The 21000-nt window shown below is 50.4% G+C and overlaps 1 protein-coding gene across 6 annotated transcripts in view; it reads right to left on the reverse strand.

Annotated features, from left to right (window-relative positions):
• The window catches only part of SAMD4A (sterile alpha motif domain containing 4A), a 100113-nt gene that overhangs the window by 16902 nt on the left and 62211 nt on the right, over positions 1-21000 (reverse strand). For 4 of the 6 annotated variants that reach the window (XR_001878335.1, XM_017836789.1, XM_017836788.1 and 1 more), the window contains exons 2-3: positions 20406-20924; positions 3457-3720 (exon numbers count right to left, since the gene is read on the reverse strand). Coding sequence is in view for 5 of the 6 variants with exons in the window: in XM_017836789.1 (XP_017692278.1) it covers positions 3457-3720; positions 20406-20924 (783 nt within the window). In the remaining variant the exon portion in view is untranslated. The remainder of the gene's footprint in view (positions 1-3456; positions 3721-20405; positions 20925-21000) is intronic. The other 2 variants (XM_017836793.1, XM_017836791.1) reach the window with 1 other exon arrangement.

The following is a 21000-nucleotide window of genomic DNA, read 5'->3' on the forward strand; positions in this document are numbered from 1 at the left end:
AACACCTCCCCGCTCTTTGATTGTTCCCGAGTCCCAAGGTTGCCTCCATGGGGTTCATCCATGATCTCTTCCTGAACCAACACCTCGTCACTGGCAAGGACAGGGCAGGATGGACCCTTGGTTTGGTCCCCTGAGGCAATTTGTGCATCTGCCAGAAGACTCCTGCTGTCTAGGCTGAGCCCAAACCCCACTCCCATCCAAGCAGAGGACGCAAAAGACCCCAAAATGCTGCATTTTGCTCACACTCTCCATCCCCTGGCACACACAGGATTCACGTGTCAATGAAATTCCTCAAGTGCTGCACAGAAGGAGATCAACCCCACACCAAACACAAGGGTAAGGCAGTTAGTGAGCATGGATGGGCTGAAATTCACTGTTTTCCAAAAGTTCTGACATGCAACGGTCCCAAATTCTGCTACCCGCAGCCTCTTTAACTGATCTCTGTTTAAAAAATCGAAAAATTATCAGCAGAAAGCCCCGATTCCAGCATGGGCTCCAATCCCAACTTCATTTTAACACAAAACCACACCATTTTAGTGACAACACATTACAAGTCTCCCTGACTCCGTGTCCCCTGGGGACAGCTGCCTTTCCACACGTCCGTGCCGATGGCAAAGCCCACGGGGCTACTTCCACAAGAGAGATGCAACTTCATACAGACATTAACCCTGCAGGAAACCCATCTCCAACCTTTGCAGGGGGTCAGAGCACAGAAGCAGCTCCTTCCCTTTGCGTCGGCCTCCCTGGATCATCTCCTAATTTTGGGGAGCTATGACAGTCCCAGAGCCCCCCTGCCAACAGAGACAGCAATCCTGGGAGTGGACTGGGGAGGAGAAACCACCCCAGCACACAGAGGGATGGTGGTGGGGATTTCTCCCATCCCACAGGGAAGAAAGAGGCAACCAGGGTGTGCCAGGGCATCTAAGGTGACCTCACAGTCCTTGGAAAGTCAAACTTCCCAACTCTCTCCAGGCATGGGTGAGCCACCTGCCCACAGAGCTGCTCTTTAATCAGCAATTACCAGGAGCTGACTGCAAAGTCATGGCATGGCCATCAGGAAATCTGGAAGGAAAACAATTCACACACAGCACATCTTCAGCAGTGCCCTCCTGGCACACCATGCATACACTCCCAGAAAAAACTCTCAGCTCTACACAAACCCTCCTCCCAGCTGTGCCCCCCAGGAATCACTGGAATGGTTTGGGTTGGAAAGTACCTTAAAGATCATCTCATTCCAACCCCCTGCCATGGGCAGGGACACAGGAAGGGATGGACAGACGAATGGATGGGGTCCACAGGGAACCAAGTGTCTGCATCTACCCCTGGAGAAACCAGGGGCCAGGAAAAAGCCAAAGGACCCTTTTTCTTGAGCACAAAGATGGGTGGAAAGAAATAGGTGACATGAGAGCATAAATATAAACAGAAAGGAGAGAAACAGTGACATTAAGGGAGAAGAACTGCTAAGCCATGTCAGATGAGGGTCTGTCATGGGTCTCGACTCCCCACATTCCAGATCCCATGGGTCTGCATCCTCCTGGATGCCCTGGAAGGCGCTGAAGAAGGAACAAGCTGACCAGCAGTGGGGTGACACCAAGCCACGAGAGCCTGCAGGGCTCCAGTTCAGAGAAGGGACCTGTCAAAGGGAGCAGCTGCTCTGGGTGGAATACGATGCAACCCCACGAAAATGCACAAAGTTGTGCATGTCTGGAGGAACAAGAAACAGCACAATTCGAGTGCAGGGAATGGGCAGTCCCTTTTTTTTTTCTTGGGAAAAGCTGTGGGGATACAGTGGATCATACGCAGCCCATGGTGCTTTGTTATTTGAGGACGATGAGCTACCCAGCCATAGGAATTCTGTCTGTAGGCAAACAAGCCTCTGCTCTGCTCTGGAGTCCAGTTCTGGCCAACATATCTTTAATAAAATATGGACTTGCTGGAAAAAAGCCCGGTAGAGAGAAGAAAGGACAACCCCACGTTTAGAAAACATCATCTGTGAAGAAACTGGAATAGTTCAGCCTGAACAAAACACAGCAGAGGGAGGAGGACATGGCAGGCACAGACACCAGAGGCTGTGGACATCTGTGGTGTGTGTCCTTGGACAGTGGGACAAAAGCCATTTGGCTGACTCAGCAATGGGGGAATTGGGTTTGGATGTCTGGGAAGGGATGGCCCGAGGAAGGGCAGCCATATCCCAGCTGCCTGCAATGGGATGTCTTAATATGTGGAGCTGATTTAGTGGATTATTGCTTCTGGACAGCCTTTGGCTTTTGCAGACTTGGCCACATGGATTGATTCCATGGCACCGGGAAGTTTCTATTCATGCAGGTCCTGGAGCTGCAGCTGTGGATCACAGGGAGCCCAGCTCCCCATGGTCTCCTCTCCAGCTCCATCAGCAGAAACCTGGAGAAATGAAGTGTTAAACAGCCCCCTCTGCACCACGTGCTCCCAAAAAGGGTTTCCCAGGTCTGACAGGACCCGACCTGCCTCCATCGCATTCCTTGGAACCATGAGGGGGTTTTCATGCATTTACTTCATGCACATCCAAGCCATCCAGAGCCAAGCCAAATGCAGCCCCACATCACACAGAGTTACACACATCTCAATTTGTCTGCAATTAGACTAAAATCAGACCTTGTGACTATTAAAAATATGATTATTTCCTTATTCTGACACACCATTGGCCTTTACACAATTGAGCTGCTTTGCATTAATGCAAATTGGAGTTGTTTAAATCAGTCTGAGAGCTGCAGGGTCGTTTTCTCTGTTCCCAGGAACTCACAGTCTGTATGTTTGCCCAGTTTTTATGTATTTATTCCCTCTCAGCCTGAAGTTTGCTCTCCATCTACGACTGTAGCAATAGGGATTCATTTCTGCCTTGTTTACCAACAGAATCGCATATATTTACTGCCAAAATCTCTGTGAAATGCAGGTACAATGGGACAACCAACTGAAACTGGTTTAGAACTGAAACACACAGGTTAAATTCACTGCAAATCAGTATCCCAAGCCAAAACTTCCCCAAATACTTGGTGGGTACCAAACACTGCAATGGCAAATCACACGTGGCTCGCTAAGCTTACTCTAAGCTTTTTTTCACCGTAATAAAACAGAAAAAAGAGAGAGAAAAAAAAGAGCACCACTCGCAGCCAAAAGCCACAGGCTATGGAAAAATTCCAGCTTTTTGGAAAGCTGGCAGCTCGCAGGGTTTTGGGGCAAAACCAGCCCACTGGCACCCAAGTGCAAGATGTCAGATCGGGACCAGCTGCTGCTTGAAAGAAAACCTAACTTGTTCCCCTGAATCTAAAATTCCTAAGCCGGGAAGAAAGGCCGGAAGGCCCCATCTGGTTACGAGGATTCTCTCCCAAAACCGCCATGGGAGCCCAGCGCTGCCGGGAAAGCGGCTCTTCCCTCCTGCCTCTGGGTGCCGGGGGGGTCGGGGTCTGGTTTTGCACTCACCTTTCATCCCACTCCCTTCCTCCTGGAATGTGTTACGAGCGGAAGGCTGATCTTCTAAATGTTCACTCCCACCACTTCCCGAAGAGGCTACACTGCTTTGTGGAGACAGGGGGGCATGATCGGAAGGGATGCACTGGGGTCCTCTAGCCCGTAAGTCCTCATGAGACATCCATCCATGTCCTAGAGGCTGGTTTGGCACATTCATGGGTGGGGTAAGGGACACAGAGCGTTTCAAAGGGCTGTGGTGTGTCTGGCCTGAGAGAACTGAAAAAAAAATAAAATCAAAGAGGTTATTCCCCCCTCGCGGCCCGGGATGCAGCAGAGTCCCCCGACAAAAAAAAAAAAAAAAAAAGAAAAAAAATAATCAAATGAAATTATAAAATGTGTGGTGGTGGGTGGGTGGCCATGGTGCCTCGCCGATGGCTTCGCAGCCCTACCCAATCCCTACCCTGAGCTTTGCCTCCCGGGAAGCAAAAGGGATGGGAACACCTGAAAGGAGATGGGGTTGCACGAGCCATGTGGGAGCTGCTTAATGGAAGGTGCTGCATGGGTTGCAGCTCTAGGGAAAAAAATCAACTGAGCAGCTCTGCAGCATAAAAACCCCCAGGCTGGGGGATCCAGGGGAGGAATCTCTGTCTCTCCCTTTGGATTAGGACTTGGCTTGTGCCCTGGAACACGAGCATTTACAGATCTGCCGAAGTCATTGTGGGGGTACTTCTCATCCACAGGAATGTCTAAGCCCTGTTGAGTCCTACTAAAATCACAGAATCATGGAATGGTTTGGGTTGGAATGGATCTTAAAGGCCATCTCATTCCAACCCCTGCCATGGGCAGGGACACCTTCCACTAGCCCAGGTTGCTCCAAGCCCCGTCCAATCTGGCCTTGAACATTTCCAGGGATGGGGCAGCCACAGCTTCTCTGGGCAACCTCTGCCAGGGCCTCACCACCCTCATAGCCAAGAATTTCTTCCCAATATTCCATCTCACCCTGTCCTCTGGCAGTGGGAAGCCATTCCCCCTTGTCCTGTCCCTCCAAGCCCTTGTCCAAAGTCCCTCTCCAGCTCTCCTGGAGCCCCTTTAGGCACTGGAAGGGGCTCCAAGGTCTCCCTGGAGCCTTCCTTTCTCCAGGCTGAAGATGTGGCACTTGGCTGAGCTCCCATCAGCAGTGGGAACATCCCAGCTCAGCCCCCCTTCAGGTGCTCTTCCAACCACGTGCCTTTTCACTCTCCACAAGACCAAGCATTCAAAACAATGGTGAAAATACACCCCTGACAATGAGGTGAGGCTGAATCCCCTTCAAAAAATAATCTTTTGATTTGCTTTTTCTTCCCAGTTGCATATGGGTTTGTACTTCTTGGCTGGAAGTTTGATGCTACCAAGTACAATTTATTTTTAACAAATAACTTCTACACTGACAGGACAAGAGAGATGGAGCAACTCCTGTGATTTGGAGTCATTTCTTGAGAAAGGCTTTACAATGGGTAGGTCTTCACTTGCCTTTCATTCAAGCACAGAAATATGTCTTAAGTAGGCTAAAGTATTAAGTAAACCCCAAATCATAGATTTCCTGACACTTTTTGGTGTCAACCAACTTGAATACACTTTTAAGTACAGTTTTTACTGAAAGGTCTCCATTTTCCCACTGCTCCTCTTTCCATACTGTCGCATTCGTTTTTTGTTCTCTCCTTAAAATTTCAGTATCTTTTTCTTGGGTCTGTTGGGTATTAGGGGTAAGACACTGTATTTAGAGGAAAAGATCATAAAATGGTTTGGATTGGAAGGGACCTTAAGGACCATGTTAAAGACCAAGGGCAGGGACACCTTCCACTAGAGCAGGTTTCTCCAAGCCTCGTCCAACCTGCCCTTGGAACACTCCAGGGACTGTCTCTGTTTCCAGTAATGAAAAATGTATGAAAAGATTGCTCTGTTTGCTTAACAAAATTCAAATTCCATCATTTGCAGTCACTACACTGCTGGTTAAACCATAAATGCTGCTAGTATAATGTAATGTATGGATTTAGCATGGAAACTACGGGAAGTTTCCCTGCTCCAGGGAAATCTGAGGGCAGAGGGGTTCAAATGACCTTTCAGCCCATACGAAACAGAAGCAAAAACTTTTTTTCAGTTCTTCTTTCCAAATCAAATTTCTAAACTGTACAAAACCTGGGGGAAATCCATTGTTCTCGTGGCTTTTCCTCCTAAAGCATTAAAGCCCTAAAGCTCCTTAATCCCCCTTTTTTGCATTTACAGGAGTTCACCAAAACCACTCAGGTTCCTCCGCATGTTGTTATTTAATATAAACGAGTCTTGGTGGAAAACCCCCAGCCAGGTGCACTGTGCTGTAAAAGTTAAGCCAGGCTTAATTCCCAGCTCAAGCCTGGGGGGGGAAAACTCACCATCAAAGCCATCCCTGCTGACCAGGAGCGGGATGGAAATGAGGGACTAGTGGGGTTATAAAAGGAGAGGAGAGAGAAACACCGGAGCACGTTTGCTTTTATTAAGCACCTCTAAAAAGCAGCTGGTGCCAAAGGCAGCTGATGGATGAGGCCAAAACCCTGCGGATTTCTGCAATATCCAAATAATTCCTATTTCTGAAAGGGTTTTCTTGTAGCAGCACAGAACACTGAGTCTGAGGGAAGCACGGGGATGGCTTGTGGGGAAGAATTTGTTCCTTTCCCATTAAATAACTACAGAAACATCTTCCACAAATCTCCTGGCAGAAAAGGAGATCCTGAGATTGCTTTCAGAACAGTGTTATGCTTCCCAAAGTTGTGATGTGATGCATCCTGATGGGGGAATAGCCGGATTTAAGAAGGTCTTGGCCAAGCTATTTTAGCTCTTGGCTTTGCAATTGTAACCCTAAAAGCAGCACCATAAGAGGGCTCTGTAGATGTCACATCACCCTCCCAGGAGAAGAATACATTTAGCATTAAAAAAAAAATAAAATACAGTGGAATTATAGGGAAAAAAATAGGTCAGTTGGTTGAAATGCATCACCAGGGCTGAGTATCACACCTGCACCGCTCAGAGCCCCAGAGCAGTGCTTACACCACCCTCTCCCCACCAAAATCCTGCAAACAAGGGGATATTTTTGTCTTAAACCCAGCCCAGATTCCTTCCCGAGCAGCAATACCCTTGCAGACTGCTGCTCTTCCATCTTAATTTTATGTCTCCTAATTAGAAACCAGTGTTGGCTGGAAGAGAAATAACAAACTCCACAGGATGGACAGGGACAATTACAAACCATCCAGCACAACGGGTAAAAATCAGTTCCACTTCTGTCCCTGCATCCAACAGAACATGTTCTACTAAGCCAAATTTTGAGTCAATCCACACAACTTCCCGAGATGCAGCAGGGATAATCCCTCTGCAAAGGATGCTGCAAGTCACCAGCTCTTTGAAACCACCCCAGCTACTCTGGGTACCAGACAAGGCATTATTTAAGAGCTCTTAGCACTGGCCTAACTTTAGGCTCCACTTCCCTGTAACCTGTTTCCATCAGCACTCCTCCTTAAAAACGCTGCAAATCCTGGGATGGCAGCTGCCAGGTGTGCACACCCTTCTCCCTCTTTTAATTTGCAACCCTCAGAAGGAGGATTAATAAATGCCCAATTTTATTAATGCTGCTGCTTGTGGTCACGGCTTCAGTTTCTTGAAATGGAGGATATAGCCAATTATTTTCAAAGTATCAGTTTAGTGTAGGTCCTGACCTGCTTTTGACCCTCCTGATTGCTTTCTGGATGGTCCAAGGTGAATCCAGGGCTGCTCCCGCTAAAATAAATGCTCCCTGCGGGATTTAACTTCAGCAGAGGCAAACCACGTGTGACTTTATCGCCTCGCACTCAAGCCTCCTCTCTTTTATTGCAAAAATATTAAGCTTTAATTCAAAAAGGAAATGTAATATATTCTTCTGGGGCAAGATAAGCTCCCAGGAGGTGGCTGGACACGCCTGCCTTTCTGAGTGCTGTGGGCCGGGCGAACAAAGAGCGGAAAGCACCGCTCCGGAGGGCAATCCACGCTGGCACATGGATACCCTACGGCTGGTAAGTGTGTCCCACTTCTGGTTTAGAAGTGCTTTCCTGCTGTTTAGGTGGTGCAAGAGCCCTGCAAGGTCCAGCTGCTTCCAAACAGGTATCCAGTGGGACAGGAGCCGGAGCAGATCCTGGTTCTCCCCGGGATAAGCACGTTGGTGTTGCCTCTTTGCTCAGCCCGCACCAGACCGTGTTTCCTTGCAAGGAACCTCTCTGTGACCTCCAGAGTGGGATCAAGCTCAGCTTAATATTCCCAGGTAAAAAAAAATCAAGAGGATGGAGAAGGAGGGATGGCAACAACGCATCAGCTCCCCATGGCAGGCAGTGGCTGCAGAGCATGGAGCAGCTGGGAGCATCCCTGTGGGATCTCCACCACCTCCCCAGGCAAATCCAGCTTTATCCCAGACCAAACCCTGGCTGTGCTGGCAGGCACAACAACACACTTACAGAAACTCTGAGGCTGCAAGTGCTCTCACCCTGTGAAGCCTTGAGTTTGGGATTTTTTCCCCCCCCTCTCTTCCCTTTTGAAGTGGTGTTGCCTATTTTGGGAGGCAAGGGCTGATTTCAAGAGGGTTTTTGTTCGCTCAAGACCATGTGGAACAGCGTCAGACATTTGTGTTGTGGTTTCTCAGGATTTCTGAGCCAATTTTTTTCAGCCTGAGAAGGGAAAAGCCACCCGTTCCTGTAATTAGAGCTGAGGAATCGGGCTCTGCAGGCAGACCTTCCTCCACACAGCGTGGGACGGTGCTCGCTCCCCCTCTGCCCAACGTACCCTTCATTAAATCTGGCCTAAAGTGCTGCAAAAGTCCTTGACAAGGCACATGTGGGGCTGATGTGAGTGTTTCCAGCAGAGCCAGACCCACTGCTGGGTACAGAGGAGTGTTCAAACCATCTCTGGTCCCCATCAGGTCCCTGACAGCCAGAGGATCAGCCCACAGTCCATACAGCAGGTTACAATTCCAAGTAACATCATCCCTGTGGCTGAAGAAAGGAAAACATGCTGCAAGGTGCCTGCTGAACTCTTTGGGAGGTTTTTTTTGTTTGTTTTCAGTCTAAAAATGGCACTTTTTGGCCGCAAAGCTGCTCATGATGCCTCCTCAGGTGGTGTCTGCTCATGTACAACTCCTTTCCTGGCCTGTAGGTACCCGGAGCAGCAGCCTGACCCCAATCTGCTGTAGGAAGCGGGGATGTTTTTAATCCACTGAGGGCACACAGTGTTTTGTGCAGCCCGGAGGCTCCCCCACGGAGAGGGAACACTGAGCAACCCCCTCACAGAGCAAACCCCCAGGTTCAACTCAGTTCTCCCCTCCGCCTCCTCCTTGCTATCCCAGTCACGACGCATCCTCTCCTCCAGGAAGGCTTCCCCACACTGGCAGAGCAATCCTTGTGGCTCTTCCAGCGTTCCTGGGCCGAGGACCCTTGGAAACAGCCTCTGGTGGGTCACACTGCTCTGTTGGCACCTGGCCTCCTTCCTGGGCACCTCATTCACCCTCTCCCCATGCTGCCCTGGGCAGCTCCAGCACGGCCGGAGCAGAACCCGAAGGAACATTTTTCGGCTCAACATCCCCTAACCCTTGGAGCCTTTTGTTTGTGCCTCTTTTTATTTATTTTTTTTTTGTCTCCCTGTGTTTTGTGGCTGTGACTTTAACTGTGTTTGCAAGAGACGGATAATCCCCCTGAACCAGGGGGTGATATAAGCCACGAGGGGGTGAAACCCAGGGTCCCAAATGCTAGAAGCCACTGGGTGTAAGGAAAATAGTGGTATTAGGAAATCAGTGGTATTAGCCCCTGCATTAGGAAAAAAACCCATACAAGCAGAGTCCTGCCTCGGGCAGAGAAATAGGAAGAAGCACAGACTGCAGAGAAGCCTGTCAAGCAAACTTTTTTTTAAGAAATGACGTTTTCAAACACAGTTTCCTGTTCAAGAAACTGGACAGAGAAACAATAACCCGTTTGTTGCTGCTCCCTCCAAGCAGGGCACGCGAGGCACCATCCAGGCTCGGTGGGAAGGAACCCTCACAGGGGGTTTTGCAAGTCCCTGCATGGCACAAACACTCGTGGATCCGCTGTTTGGCTCCGTCAGGAATTGCTGTGACTGTTATTTACTCGTTTGTGTGGCAGCAGGAGCGGGGCTGAGTCTGAAGATGTGTAAATGCAGCCCTTGGTGGCTTCAGCAATCCAACGGGATGCATTTCTGGAAGGAAGCCCAGCTCATCACACCAAGGAGCAGGAGCGTGGGAGCTGCCTTCGGTGTCCTTCATAGAAACCTGGAATGGTTTGGGCTGGAAGGGACCTTAAAGATCATCCCATTCCAAGCCCCTGCCACAGGCAGAGACACCTTCCACTATCCCAGCTTGCTCCAAGCCCCGTCCAACCTGGCCTTGGGATACTGCCAGGGATGGGGCAGCCACAGCTTCTCTGGGCAACCTGTGCCAGGGCCTCACCACTGTCCCAGTTCAGAATTTCTTCTTAGTATTAATCTCACTCTCCCCTCTTTTAATTTAAAACCCTTCCCCCTTGTCCTGTCAGTATCTGCCCATGCAAAAGGTCCTTCTCCCTCTTCTTTATGAATTCCTTTAAGTACTGAAAGATCCGTCCATCTGTGGGGCTTCCCACCGGAGCATCCAGCAAGGTGGGAGCAAGGCAGACCAAGTGTGAATCCCTACCCCGATTTAACTCACAGACAAAAGGATGCATAAAACAGCATCTTGGGAAGCTGGGAGTGGGTGGGGGATGGAGGATTAGGGTCACGTTGCAAAAAGGTGCTGCCCCAAACCAGGTGGCTCTCGGGGTAAACGCAACGCTCCGATTTCCAGGCCAATAAATGTGGGTTTTTCTCCTATATTTACACACAAACCACAGATAAAACAGTGTCTGAACCCTGGGAAATCCCGGCCTGTTAACAACAACACTGCTGTGCTGGACCAAGCCTCCCTAATTATCCCAGAAAATAGTTTTTGCTATGGGCTTCTGGGAGAAATTCCTCTCCTGCTCACAGATCAAGCCAGATAAGTGGCACTGGGACACAGAAACTCTCCTTCCTTCAACCCTTTCCCACCCAGAAGAGATGTCCAAGAGCATTTTCTTTGCTCAAGCAGCAGCCAGGGCTCTCCACTGCCTCAACCCCTGGTTTGAGAAGCATCTACCTGCTGAAACCTCCACCAGCATCAGCTTCCACCACACATTACACTCCAGATGGAGAAACCCCTCCATCACTTACAGCTGGAAGAGGTACATCCTTTACATAGCAATATGCAACCTGTGGAAAACTGGGAGTCAGAAAGAAGGGTCTGAAACCAGTCAAGGGCAAGGAGTGAATGCAAAACCTCTGGAATTTCTCCAAGACAAATTCCTTGGGGTTTCAGCCTTATCAGCTTCCTCTGGTCTCCACCTCTGGGGGACTCACATGTCCTGTCACAAGCACCCTCTGTATGGGCTGGCAACTCCTTCTGCTCTCTTCTTATTCCAAGAGCATGAAATCTTACCAGCTCCAGGAGAGGAAGAGAAACCTGTTGGGTCTCCAAGGCCACTAAGGGGAAAATGCAGTATCCAGTTCCCCACATGAGAAGATGCAAAAGATGGTGCCCAGCAGGGACATCCCATGACAAGGGGAATGGCTTTAGACTGACAGAGGGCAAGGTTAGATGGGATATTGGGAAGAAATTCCTCACTGTGAGGGTGGGGAGGCCCTGGCACAGGTTGCTCAGAGAAGCTGTGGCTGCTCCATCCCTGGAAGTGTCCAAGGCCAGCTTGGACAGGGCTGGGAACAACCTGGTCTAGTGGAAGGTGTCCCTACCCATGGCAGGGATGGGCTTTAAGGTCCCTTCCAACCCAAACCAGTTTGGGATTCTACAATTCCATGACTCCCAAGCCCCGAGCCCTGCAATGCTCCCCAACAGCAACAGGACAGCCACGGCTGGTATCACAAAACATGGATTCATTCTTTCCCATTACTGCTCCAAATTAACTCAGCTCAGCTTTCCACCTCCTCTACATACCGACAGCAGATGCATCCTAAAAATCTGCCTTCATCATCCTCCAAAACATTCCTGATTGCTCAGATATTGCCTCGCATTCGAGTTATGACACAGATCCCTGCGCCAGCTAACACGAGACCGCATTGCTCAGCAAACAGGGGGGACTGTGGTGACAGGAAAACACCGAATGCAGAACAACCAGCCTCGAATAAAACTGCGTAACGGATGGGAACAGCAAACTTGAGGGGAAAATAAAACAAAATAAGTAAAGAAAAAAAAAAAAAAAAAATCAGCTTCAAGGCTGCCAAAACAGAGCCATTGATTCCAGAGCGTTTGATCCATTTGCATGCAGAGAGCTTTGCTTTGGAGCCGAGATGGAAACAGTCTTAATATAGCTGGAGAGAAAATATCCTCCTTGCACTCCTCTAACTGCACTTTGATAGGAAGCAGCCACAGAGCAGATGGTGCCTATATATAATCACCAGACCTATTATCCCAGCCTCTTTTAGTAATTTGAAGGATGTGATAACCACAAGGAGAGCAGCAAATATTCCCCCCTCCCTCTCCCCCTTCCCCTGCTAAGAAAAATATCCAAAAAAAAAAAAAGAGGAAGCTGTAATTATGCTAACAAATAAAAGAATTTCCAAATGAAGTAAATAACTATTTTGTGCACTGCTCCTTTAAACCAGAAGTCAAAAGTTAATTGAACAGCAGCATGTTACTGAGTCAGGAGAACACAGTGAGTCCCTGTGCAGTGGGGAAGGAGACTGGAGTTGCTCCAGATGATCCCAAACCACAGCACTCCCGTCCCTCCTCCATGCCCGTTTCTCTGCAGCTGCTGTGTGACGGTGAGGGGAAGGAGAGCTCATCTCTCTCTCCATTCCTTCACTTGCCAAAGGCTGGAGTTGCATGGATTCAAAGGATGAGTGTTGAGAAGTGGATTCTCTCCGGGGGTTTCTCACCCCATGAAGATGCTCAGGAAAACACCACAAATGGGATTCTCACACTACTGTGGGACTGGGAATGAGATGTTGTGGCAAAGCAGGACAGGTTTGAGGGGGGCCTTTCTCACAAGGCCCTTCACAGACATTAGTTAACAGTGGAGGTGCTGAGGAGCATCCCTGGCTCTGAGATGGAGTCCCCCCATCCCACACTGCTGGAGGCTCTGCTGGGGATGCAAACTGCTGACAGGAACCCACAGGTGCTCACAGGGTGATGGGAAAAGCAAAGCTTCCCTGAGGAGAGCACCAAGCTGACACGCAATGAGTAATCCTGCTGCCAGCATCCAACAGGCACCAGGCTGGTAAAATACACCTGGGTCTGGGAGGGTCCATCCATCAACAAAATCTCTGGGTCATCAATATGGGAGACTGCCAAGGGTCTGAGGGAATTACTGGGGATGTCTGACCCTGCTCCACAACCCAGAGACCATCAGTCAGCTGTGCTGGTGGCTTCTGTGCTGTTTCCAGGTCAGAAGCACCATTCACTGGTGATGGGAATCCCAAGGACTGTAGGATACACACAAAACTATTGCTGTTGCCTCTAAACATCCATCCCTGAGACACTGGGGCTGCTGTAAGGAGAGGAGAGGTGGCATTGGAGCCACAAGCTTTAATCTCCCCCCACCCAACCTGCAGGTCAAGGATGGGTGTCCTACTCCCTCTCCAGTGGACAGGCAACACACCAACAGCAAAACCAGGGCAGGCAGCCCCTGCCCTGAGCACCTACGATCTGTGACTGCTCTGGGACTTCACTAGCTGAGAGGGTGGGAATATCCCCGGGCGGTTCCCAAAGTAGGTGGCCTCATTCCAGCCAGGAAGCTGCAGAGCCATCTCTCTATGAGCAGGGTACGTGAATTTGGGAGCGGTGCTCTCTAAGACGTGTGAGTACGGATCAAACCTTGCACATACCAAGTTGGAGGAAGGAACAGTGTGATCCCAGAGGATGTATGTCTGATATGTCCTCTTTGGGGACAGCCACATGTCACCACTGGCACCTGGTGCTCCCTCTCCTCCTCACCAGCCTCACAGACCACCCCCTCACCAGCTCACCTCTTCACTCATCCTCCCAGAGCCATCCACATCCCCCCAGAGCCATCTGCGTCCCCCCAGAACCATCCACATCCATCCAGAACCATCCACATCCACCCAGAGCCATCTGCATTCCCCCAGACCCATCCACATCCTCCCAGAGGCAACAGCTGCTGGTAAGAAACTTCCGCCCCACAGCTGCATGGCTGGGCATCCCTACGAGCAAAGCCACCAGTGAACTGCAAGTCCCAGAAGAACAGAACGGGAGAACCACCCTCCCAGATGTCCTGAGCCAAGTGTTCATCAAGGGCTGATGGGTTACCCAAGTCACCCTGTGAATCCTGTCTTTTTTTCCCTTCCAATGTAGAGTGTGATGTTTGGAAGATGACAGGTAGGTTGATTAGCTTTGATGTCAGTCAAGGACCCCCGTGGAGACGACTGAAGGTGGGACCTCAGCTTTGTTGGTCAACCAAAGACACAGAGGTCCTTCAGGAACAAAGAGGTGAAAGGAACGTGCCAAAACAGGCTCAAAGGAGGATCCAAACGGACCGAGGCAGCTAAACTGAAGTTTCAAGGTTAGAACAGGTTCTGACTGTTGCTCAAGTACAAGAGTAAATCAAAACACTGGGTCAGGAAAAACTGAGCGAGGCAACATGGATGCTGGCAGCTCACAGACCAGAAGGCAGGGCCAGAATGATTTCCTGCCCGAAACGTCTTCAAAACATCTTTACCTTGAGCCCTTGAGAGCAATGGAATCACTGAGGTTGGAAAAGTTCTCTAAGACAGAGTTCAACCATTCCCTCAGCACTGCCAAGCCACCACTAACCCATGTCTTCAAGTGCCACATCTACATGTTTTTTAAGTCCCTCCAGGGACGGGGACTCCACCACTGCCCTGGGCAGCCAGTTCCAGTGCTTGACCTTTTAGGTGAAGAAATTGCTCCTAATATCCAACCTAAACCTCCCCTGGAACAACTGAGGCCATTTCCTCTTTTTACTTGGACTGTACGATGGGGCTGCCCTGACCTCTTCCACTACGACAAACTAATTTTCCCAGCCTGTATCTCAATGCTGCACTCCCAGATCCCACACACCTGGGAAGGGGGGGAGCAGTCTCACTCCCTGCACTGGACCAGCCAACAACCAGCTTGGGAGCTGACCTGCTCCCAGGGTGGGATGGCTCACACGGACACCCTGCTTGGAGACCAGGTCTGAGCAGGGTGGGAGCTGGGCTGATGGTGGGATGAGCACACGTGGCTGGTCCATCAACTAAAAACATCCTGTCCGGCAGAGCAGCTCACAGAGAATGGGCACAGCTTGCTCTGTTTTGAGTTTGGACACCTCCTTGCCAACCAGAGGGTGAGGGACACGGCAAATGGAGCAGCCTCAGCAGCAGGAAGGGAAGCTGGCTATAAAACACACTCGACAGCAGTAGCTGACCTTGCCCAGCATTGCTGACACCCCAAAGGCCATCGCTCTTGTCCTCCACCACCACTTCCATCTCCAAAGCTTGATGGCCTCCAGGCTGAGGGTGGGTGACTGCTCATCTCCTCACCGGCCGAGTGATGGTCTGCAGAGCTGTGCAATGTGTCTACCAGGGACAAAATGCTCTGAAACTTACAGAGGGGCCAGGAAATCTGTACCTGCTCCTCAGAGCTGGAGTAGAAGATTACGGGTGGACTCGATCATCTTAAAGGTCTTTTCCAACCTAAATGATTCCACGATTCTATGCTACCCTCGCTCGCAGTCCTGTTTGCTGTTGTATTTATGTACATGGCTTTGAGAAAACAGCTCTGTTCACACCTGACCTTCCTGTGCAAGAACTCTGATTTTAAGCTACAGAATTAGTAAAATTTTGTAGCACTGGGACCCTGGAAAAGTGGGTGACTTCTGGAAGTGTTCTCTGATGGTTACGAGCGACACTAGAGGGCATGAGCTGCAAGACAACAAATGCCCTCATCTGCCACCACTGAAAAGCTCAAGTGTTTATTACAGGGCCAACGAGCTTTTCTCAGTCTATCAGTAAAAGAGAAGGAAAGCAGACGTGAAGAGTATCCCCGGCTGGCAGGATGAGTGCCAGGGTGCCAAGTCTCAGCACAGCCAACTGAGGAACAAGTTTCTGAAGTTAATTCCCAAGTGCAAAGCTAATCCACCCCTGGCAAGAACAGGACATTTATTTGCTTCACTGCTGTAGCCTCATTAAGACTTTTCCACATTTACAAGGCACGTTTTTCTAAGTTTGCATGGGAGGAAATGTGTCACCCTATGTAAGGCAAACACAGGCTGAAGACACACTATGCCCTCCCTTCGGGTGCTGTTGAAAATCTACACAGAGGAGAATGACCTGCAAGCTGCCCATCAACCCAACACAGACCAGGGTGGTCCTGTGGGTTATAAAAATGCAGTTTATCCCGTTATCAAACTCAGCTGCACAACAGTGCAGGGGGAGGAAGAGTCAGGAAACCCACACTCCATTCATGGCAGTTGCTTTCTTGATGTGGTTTGTTCCACCTCAATTCCCTGATGACTGGGGGAGAACTCCACCATCTTCTTCATCTGCTCTCCCACCGGGGAGCCCATAACTGGGGCAAATGTTGGCAAATCCAGCAAGTCATGTCACACACATGTGTGCTGACACACAGGTTAGCAGCTGCAGCTCTGCCTGCAGGGCAGGATCACAGAAACACAGAATGGTTTGGGTTGGAAGGGACCTTAGAGATCATCTAATTCCAACCCCTGCCATAGGCAGGGCCACCTTCCACTAGACCAGGTTGCTCCAAGCCCCGTCCAACCTGGCTTTGGACACTGCCAGGGATGGGGCAGCCACAGCTTCTCTGGGCAACCTGTGCCAGGGCCTCACCACCCTCATAGCCAAGAATTTCTTCCCAATATCCCATCTAACCCTGCCCTCTGGCAGTGTGAGCCTGGTCTGGGGTGCATGGAAGGAAGAACCCTGATTTACTCCTTCTCTTCAGCTCTAGGACAAGATAGAGATTTTTCTCTTTCAGGACAAGGAGGTTGTATAGGTGAGCACTTCTCCTCCACTGCCCTGTTTGCTCTCCTTCTCTCTCTCCTTGCAAACACCACCAGTTTTGTGGCACAGGTTCCCATGGGAAGGGTGCATGCCTGAGCACCCAGCATCCTTCCCATTTGTGCAGGAGCAGAAGGGTGGCTCCAGACTGGCAAACAGCTTTGCTGGTCCTCTCAGTTCCCTCACCGGGGAATCCAGGCACCACAGCGACACTGAAACACCAAAGAGTTTGCAACATCCCTCCTGTACAAACACGGTCCCAACACCTGGGATTCCTGCTCTGCAGGATATTTCCTAGCAAGGTCTCTCCCTGTATCTATCCATCACTGCCCCGTCACTTTATGGTCCAAATGGGACCAGTGTATCTGCTCTCCCCCTTCTCAGCTTATCTAACAACAGACCCTTCTTTGCCTCTGAATTCCAAGAGGATGGAAAATACAGGGCCAAAGCTATGCTGTGCTTCCACTTGACAACCAAATCCTGCCATGCCATTGGATCATACTCAGGTGGAATCATTTACCTCAGGGGCAGGGAAGGAGCCGGGGCCCCCACAGAGGAAGCTGTTGGCACCTTTGAAAGTCAGCTGCTTTCCTGTGTCCTTTCAGAGTTCCCAGGTCCTGTGTCCACTGCAAAGACGTTGTGTAATCCCAAAGTTTTGCAACCATCACCTGACCCGGCTGCAGAGTCGGGATTCCGGGTTTCACCCCATCCCACCGCGCCAGAGCAGCTCCGGCCTCCTGCCCACCTGCACTCCCAAGCCCAGCCAAGGCTGCCTTTGCTCCTGGCACACTAAAGCTTGGTTTAAAGTGGCAGCTCAAGCTCTGCAGGGCAGGCTGAGAAAGCAGTGACGGAGATGAAGTGGATGGGAAGGAGCACATGATCACAGAATCCCAGAATGGTTTGCGTTGGAAGGGACATTAAAGCTCATCTCGTTCCACCCCCTGCCATGGGCAGGGACACCTTCTATTAGATCAGGTTGCTCCAAGCCCTGTCCAACCTGGCCTTGAACACTTCCAGGGATGGGGCAGCCACAACTTCCCTGGGCAAACTTCCGTCTTTTTGAGTGAGTCCATATCCTCAGATTGCTCCAGACCCAGATTTATCACTTAGGATGCTGGTCCCACTCTGGGATCACCATTACTGTGGTAAATCCAATGTGACTCCCTCAGAGCACTCCAGACTTGCCCTGTAAATGCTGGAGAGCTCCAGCAACATCTCCTCAAGCCTTGGCCGATCCCTGCCAGAGCTGGAGATGAACCATTCCTGAACCAAATCCCAAAGCCTGCATCTAGGTCGAGTCAAAGTCAAGGACAGCACAAAGCAAACTGTCACATGACCTTCCCCACCCATATTTAAGCCCTGTGCCAGGACAGTGTTACACCTAATTATGCCACAACACCAGAAGGAAGTATCTCGGGCAAGATCACCACGTTATTCCTCTGGGAAAGTCTTTTCCCCATTTTGGCACCAGGAGCTGGCAGTGCCTTTGCAGGGACAGGTCTGGGAAGGCTGTGCCCTGCAGGGTGTTGCTGGATTAAGCCCCCGCCCAGACAAACGCCTTCAAGCAAGAGGGAGAATTTAAAACTCATAACAACAGTAAAACCTAAACAAACAGTAAGGATTTGAGGGCTTTGCTTTGGAATGAAAGATTAATAGATGTATCGATTGAGTCGAGGGGCTGGGACAAAGGCTGAGAGCTGTGTTTATTTTTTTGCATCTATCTGTGGACTTGCCGTGCTCGTGTCCGAGCACATTATTGCGTTAAGGAAGTTTATGAACTCGCACGTGAAGTGTGGTTGGGTCACCTCCAGCTCAGCCCACCATGTTACCTGAACATGGTGCCACCAAAATACATCTGCAGGAGTTACAATAGCTTTACACGTAGGATTAAACTACAGCTAGCAGGGGATACTGAGGCCAAGGAAGCGGCAGAGGTGGAGTAGGGATGTGCTCTTCAAGTAAAAGTGTAGGGTCAGGCAAAGTGTAGGGATTGGCAGATCCACAGGTGCTCCTGTCCCAGTGCTGCTGCACACACGTAATTTTGGGAGAATTTAGGAACAACCACAGCAGTGCAGCAGCTCAGGCACTGCTGAGTAATTCGGCCTTGTGCCAAAACTTGGGGACCCCGTTGGGCAAGAGGTGGATCATTGCTTCTGCTGAGAGTTAAGTCTGAGCACAGAAAGGCTCAGAGAAACTCCAGGGGGTTTTTGGAAAGAGTCCTTCAAGACCTAATACATCTTGCAGAGCTCCAGCCACTGTCAGTGATTAACCTGCTACACCCACCAGACCTCCCTGCTTCCAGATCCTGACGTGAGGAACCAGATCCCATCTGAAGGCATCTCTTCCCACTGTCTCCCTGGTGTGCAAAGCCTCCAAAATGCCAGGCATGCAAAAACCACCCGGAAACTCCCCTCAAAAAATAATCCTTGGAGAGGTTGAACAGACCAACTGCAAACACAGTCATGGTACTTTTCACCCTGCATCCTCCTTAAGCCTTTTCCCACGTGGCTCGTTCTCCCTGACACAGCTCCGCAGCGCAGGGACCCTGCTCTTGGGGAAGCTGAACATCACCCAATCCCACAGCAGCAGGAGATGGGGATGGGATGGGCAGGATGTTCTGAGTCCCCAGAGAAGCTGAGACCCCTCTGCTAAATCCCCACATGCCTGCAAGGATGGACACCGGAGAGGCAGGGACCAGGGTGCTACAGCAGTAAACCCAGAGCTGCCTTTCGTGTCGCTGTCGATTTGAAACACCGCTTTAAAAAAAGGCAACTATTACAGGAGAGGGAAAAACCCAGAAGCCTTAAGTGACCATTTTAAAGCTTTCAGCTCTTTAATTGTGGCTTTCCACATGCTGATGGAGAAACCAGCGTTCTCGCCACAAGAAGCCTCTTCCTGAAATGCTCTCTGATATCCAGGGAGATGCCGATAGAGCATCTTGGAGAGAGACCTTCTGAACATCCCAAAGGGAAGGAGGATGTCCCAGCCCTGAAGGTGAGGTGGTGGCAGTCACCCAAGTGAGAGTGAGGAAGGTGTGACAGCTCTCCAGAGGGAGCGGTGGTCAGTGGAGCTCCTGAATCCTGCTGAGAGGATGCTTTGCTCCTCCTCTCCCAAGGATGGCTCTTTAAAAAACAGTTAGGGCTGTGCTACATCCTCACACAAAACCAGTGATAAATCTCCAGTCATGGTGCTCTGCAGCGTGTCGGAGTGTCTGAGCCTTGGGCTGGGCTCTGCACCATCCATCAAAGCCTGCCAAGGTCTCCATGGGGGAAGAGCTACCCAACTCTTCTGGAAAACACTGAGAATCATCCACCTAAACCCCTCAATCACCACCAGCTTCACACCTCTTTGTGCTGCAGATCCAAGTGAGTGCTTTCACATACCCTGAAGATGGCAGATTTCAGCCCTGCTTCCAAAAATTATGCCTGCTCTCGTGGTCCCAATCCCATTTCCTCCCAGTTGAGTCCCCAGTGCACTTTTGGACTTGCCTGCAGTCCCCCAACTCGCTTTTGGACATGAAGCATCAGCTCTCCGCTTGCTTTAGGAACTCTTGAAACGTGAACTGCAAATCTACACAGAGCTACATGAAATATAAGGGGCTCCCTTCAATAACACACATTTTTTGCTCTTACAGCTTGGCTGTTTTTCCCTCCTCTCCATCTCCCGAGCCTTTAAAATCCCACAGGACTAGAGAGAGGAAAAAAAAAACCAAACAACAAGGCAAGCAGGAAATAAAAAAGCAGGTGAGGAAACGGAAAAAAGGAAAAAAAAAAAAGAGGAGTTCTTTCTATGGCCCAGATGAATTTAGCCCCCCAGCTGACCACGGCAAAGCAGCAATTCCTAGTGGGATGGTGGTGGGGTGGGGGGAGGTGGGTACTCACTGGTGCTTGTGCTAGTGCCGATGGTGTTGATGGTGGTGGGGACGGAGGAGGAGGAGTAGAGGGGCAGGTGGCCGTTCTCGCACGCCAGGTTTTTGTCCTGCCAGCTGGAAGCGCTGACGCTTATCCCCGAGTCCCGAGAGTTCTGCCACCCGTTGAGTTTGTCGTCGGAGTTCTGTCTTTGGTGATAGTAGTGAGCCTGCCCGTAGTCCACCGAGTCCGAGCGGCCCCGGCCCTGCCCGCCGAAGCCCCCCGACGTGCGGTCCTCCAGGTGGTTGAGCCACATGGCCAGGGCGCTCCTGTCCTCCAGGGAGGTGGCGGGGTGGATCAGGGCGTAGGACAGCAGCTGCCTGCTCTCCTCGATGTGCTGGTTGTGCTCGATCGAGTGCGCCAGGATTTTGGGCAGGAGTTTCATGTACTCGACCTTCGCCTCGATGTTGCCGGGCTTCAGTAAAGGCAGGTGGGTTAGCAAGAGGGAAATCACTTTATCCTTGGATTCCTGTTGCCACTGGTTGATGATTCCTGTCGGAGGAATGAGGGGGGAGAAAAAAAAAAAAGGAGATAATTGAGAGATTGGCAAACGGAGCTAATTAAGATA

Source organism: Lepidothrix coronata, unplaced genomic scaffold (assembly GCF_001604755.1).
Source record: "Lepidothrix coronata isolate B3197 unplaced genomic scaffold, Lepidothrix_coronata-1.0 Scaffold284, whole genome shotgun sequence".
Classification (NCBI taxonomy): Eukaryota; Metazoa; Chordata; class Aves; order Passeriformes; family Pipridae; genus Lepidothrix; species Lepidothrix coronata.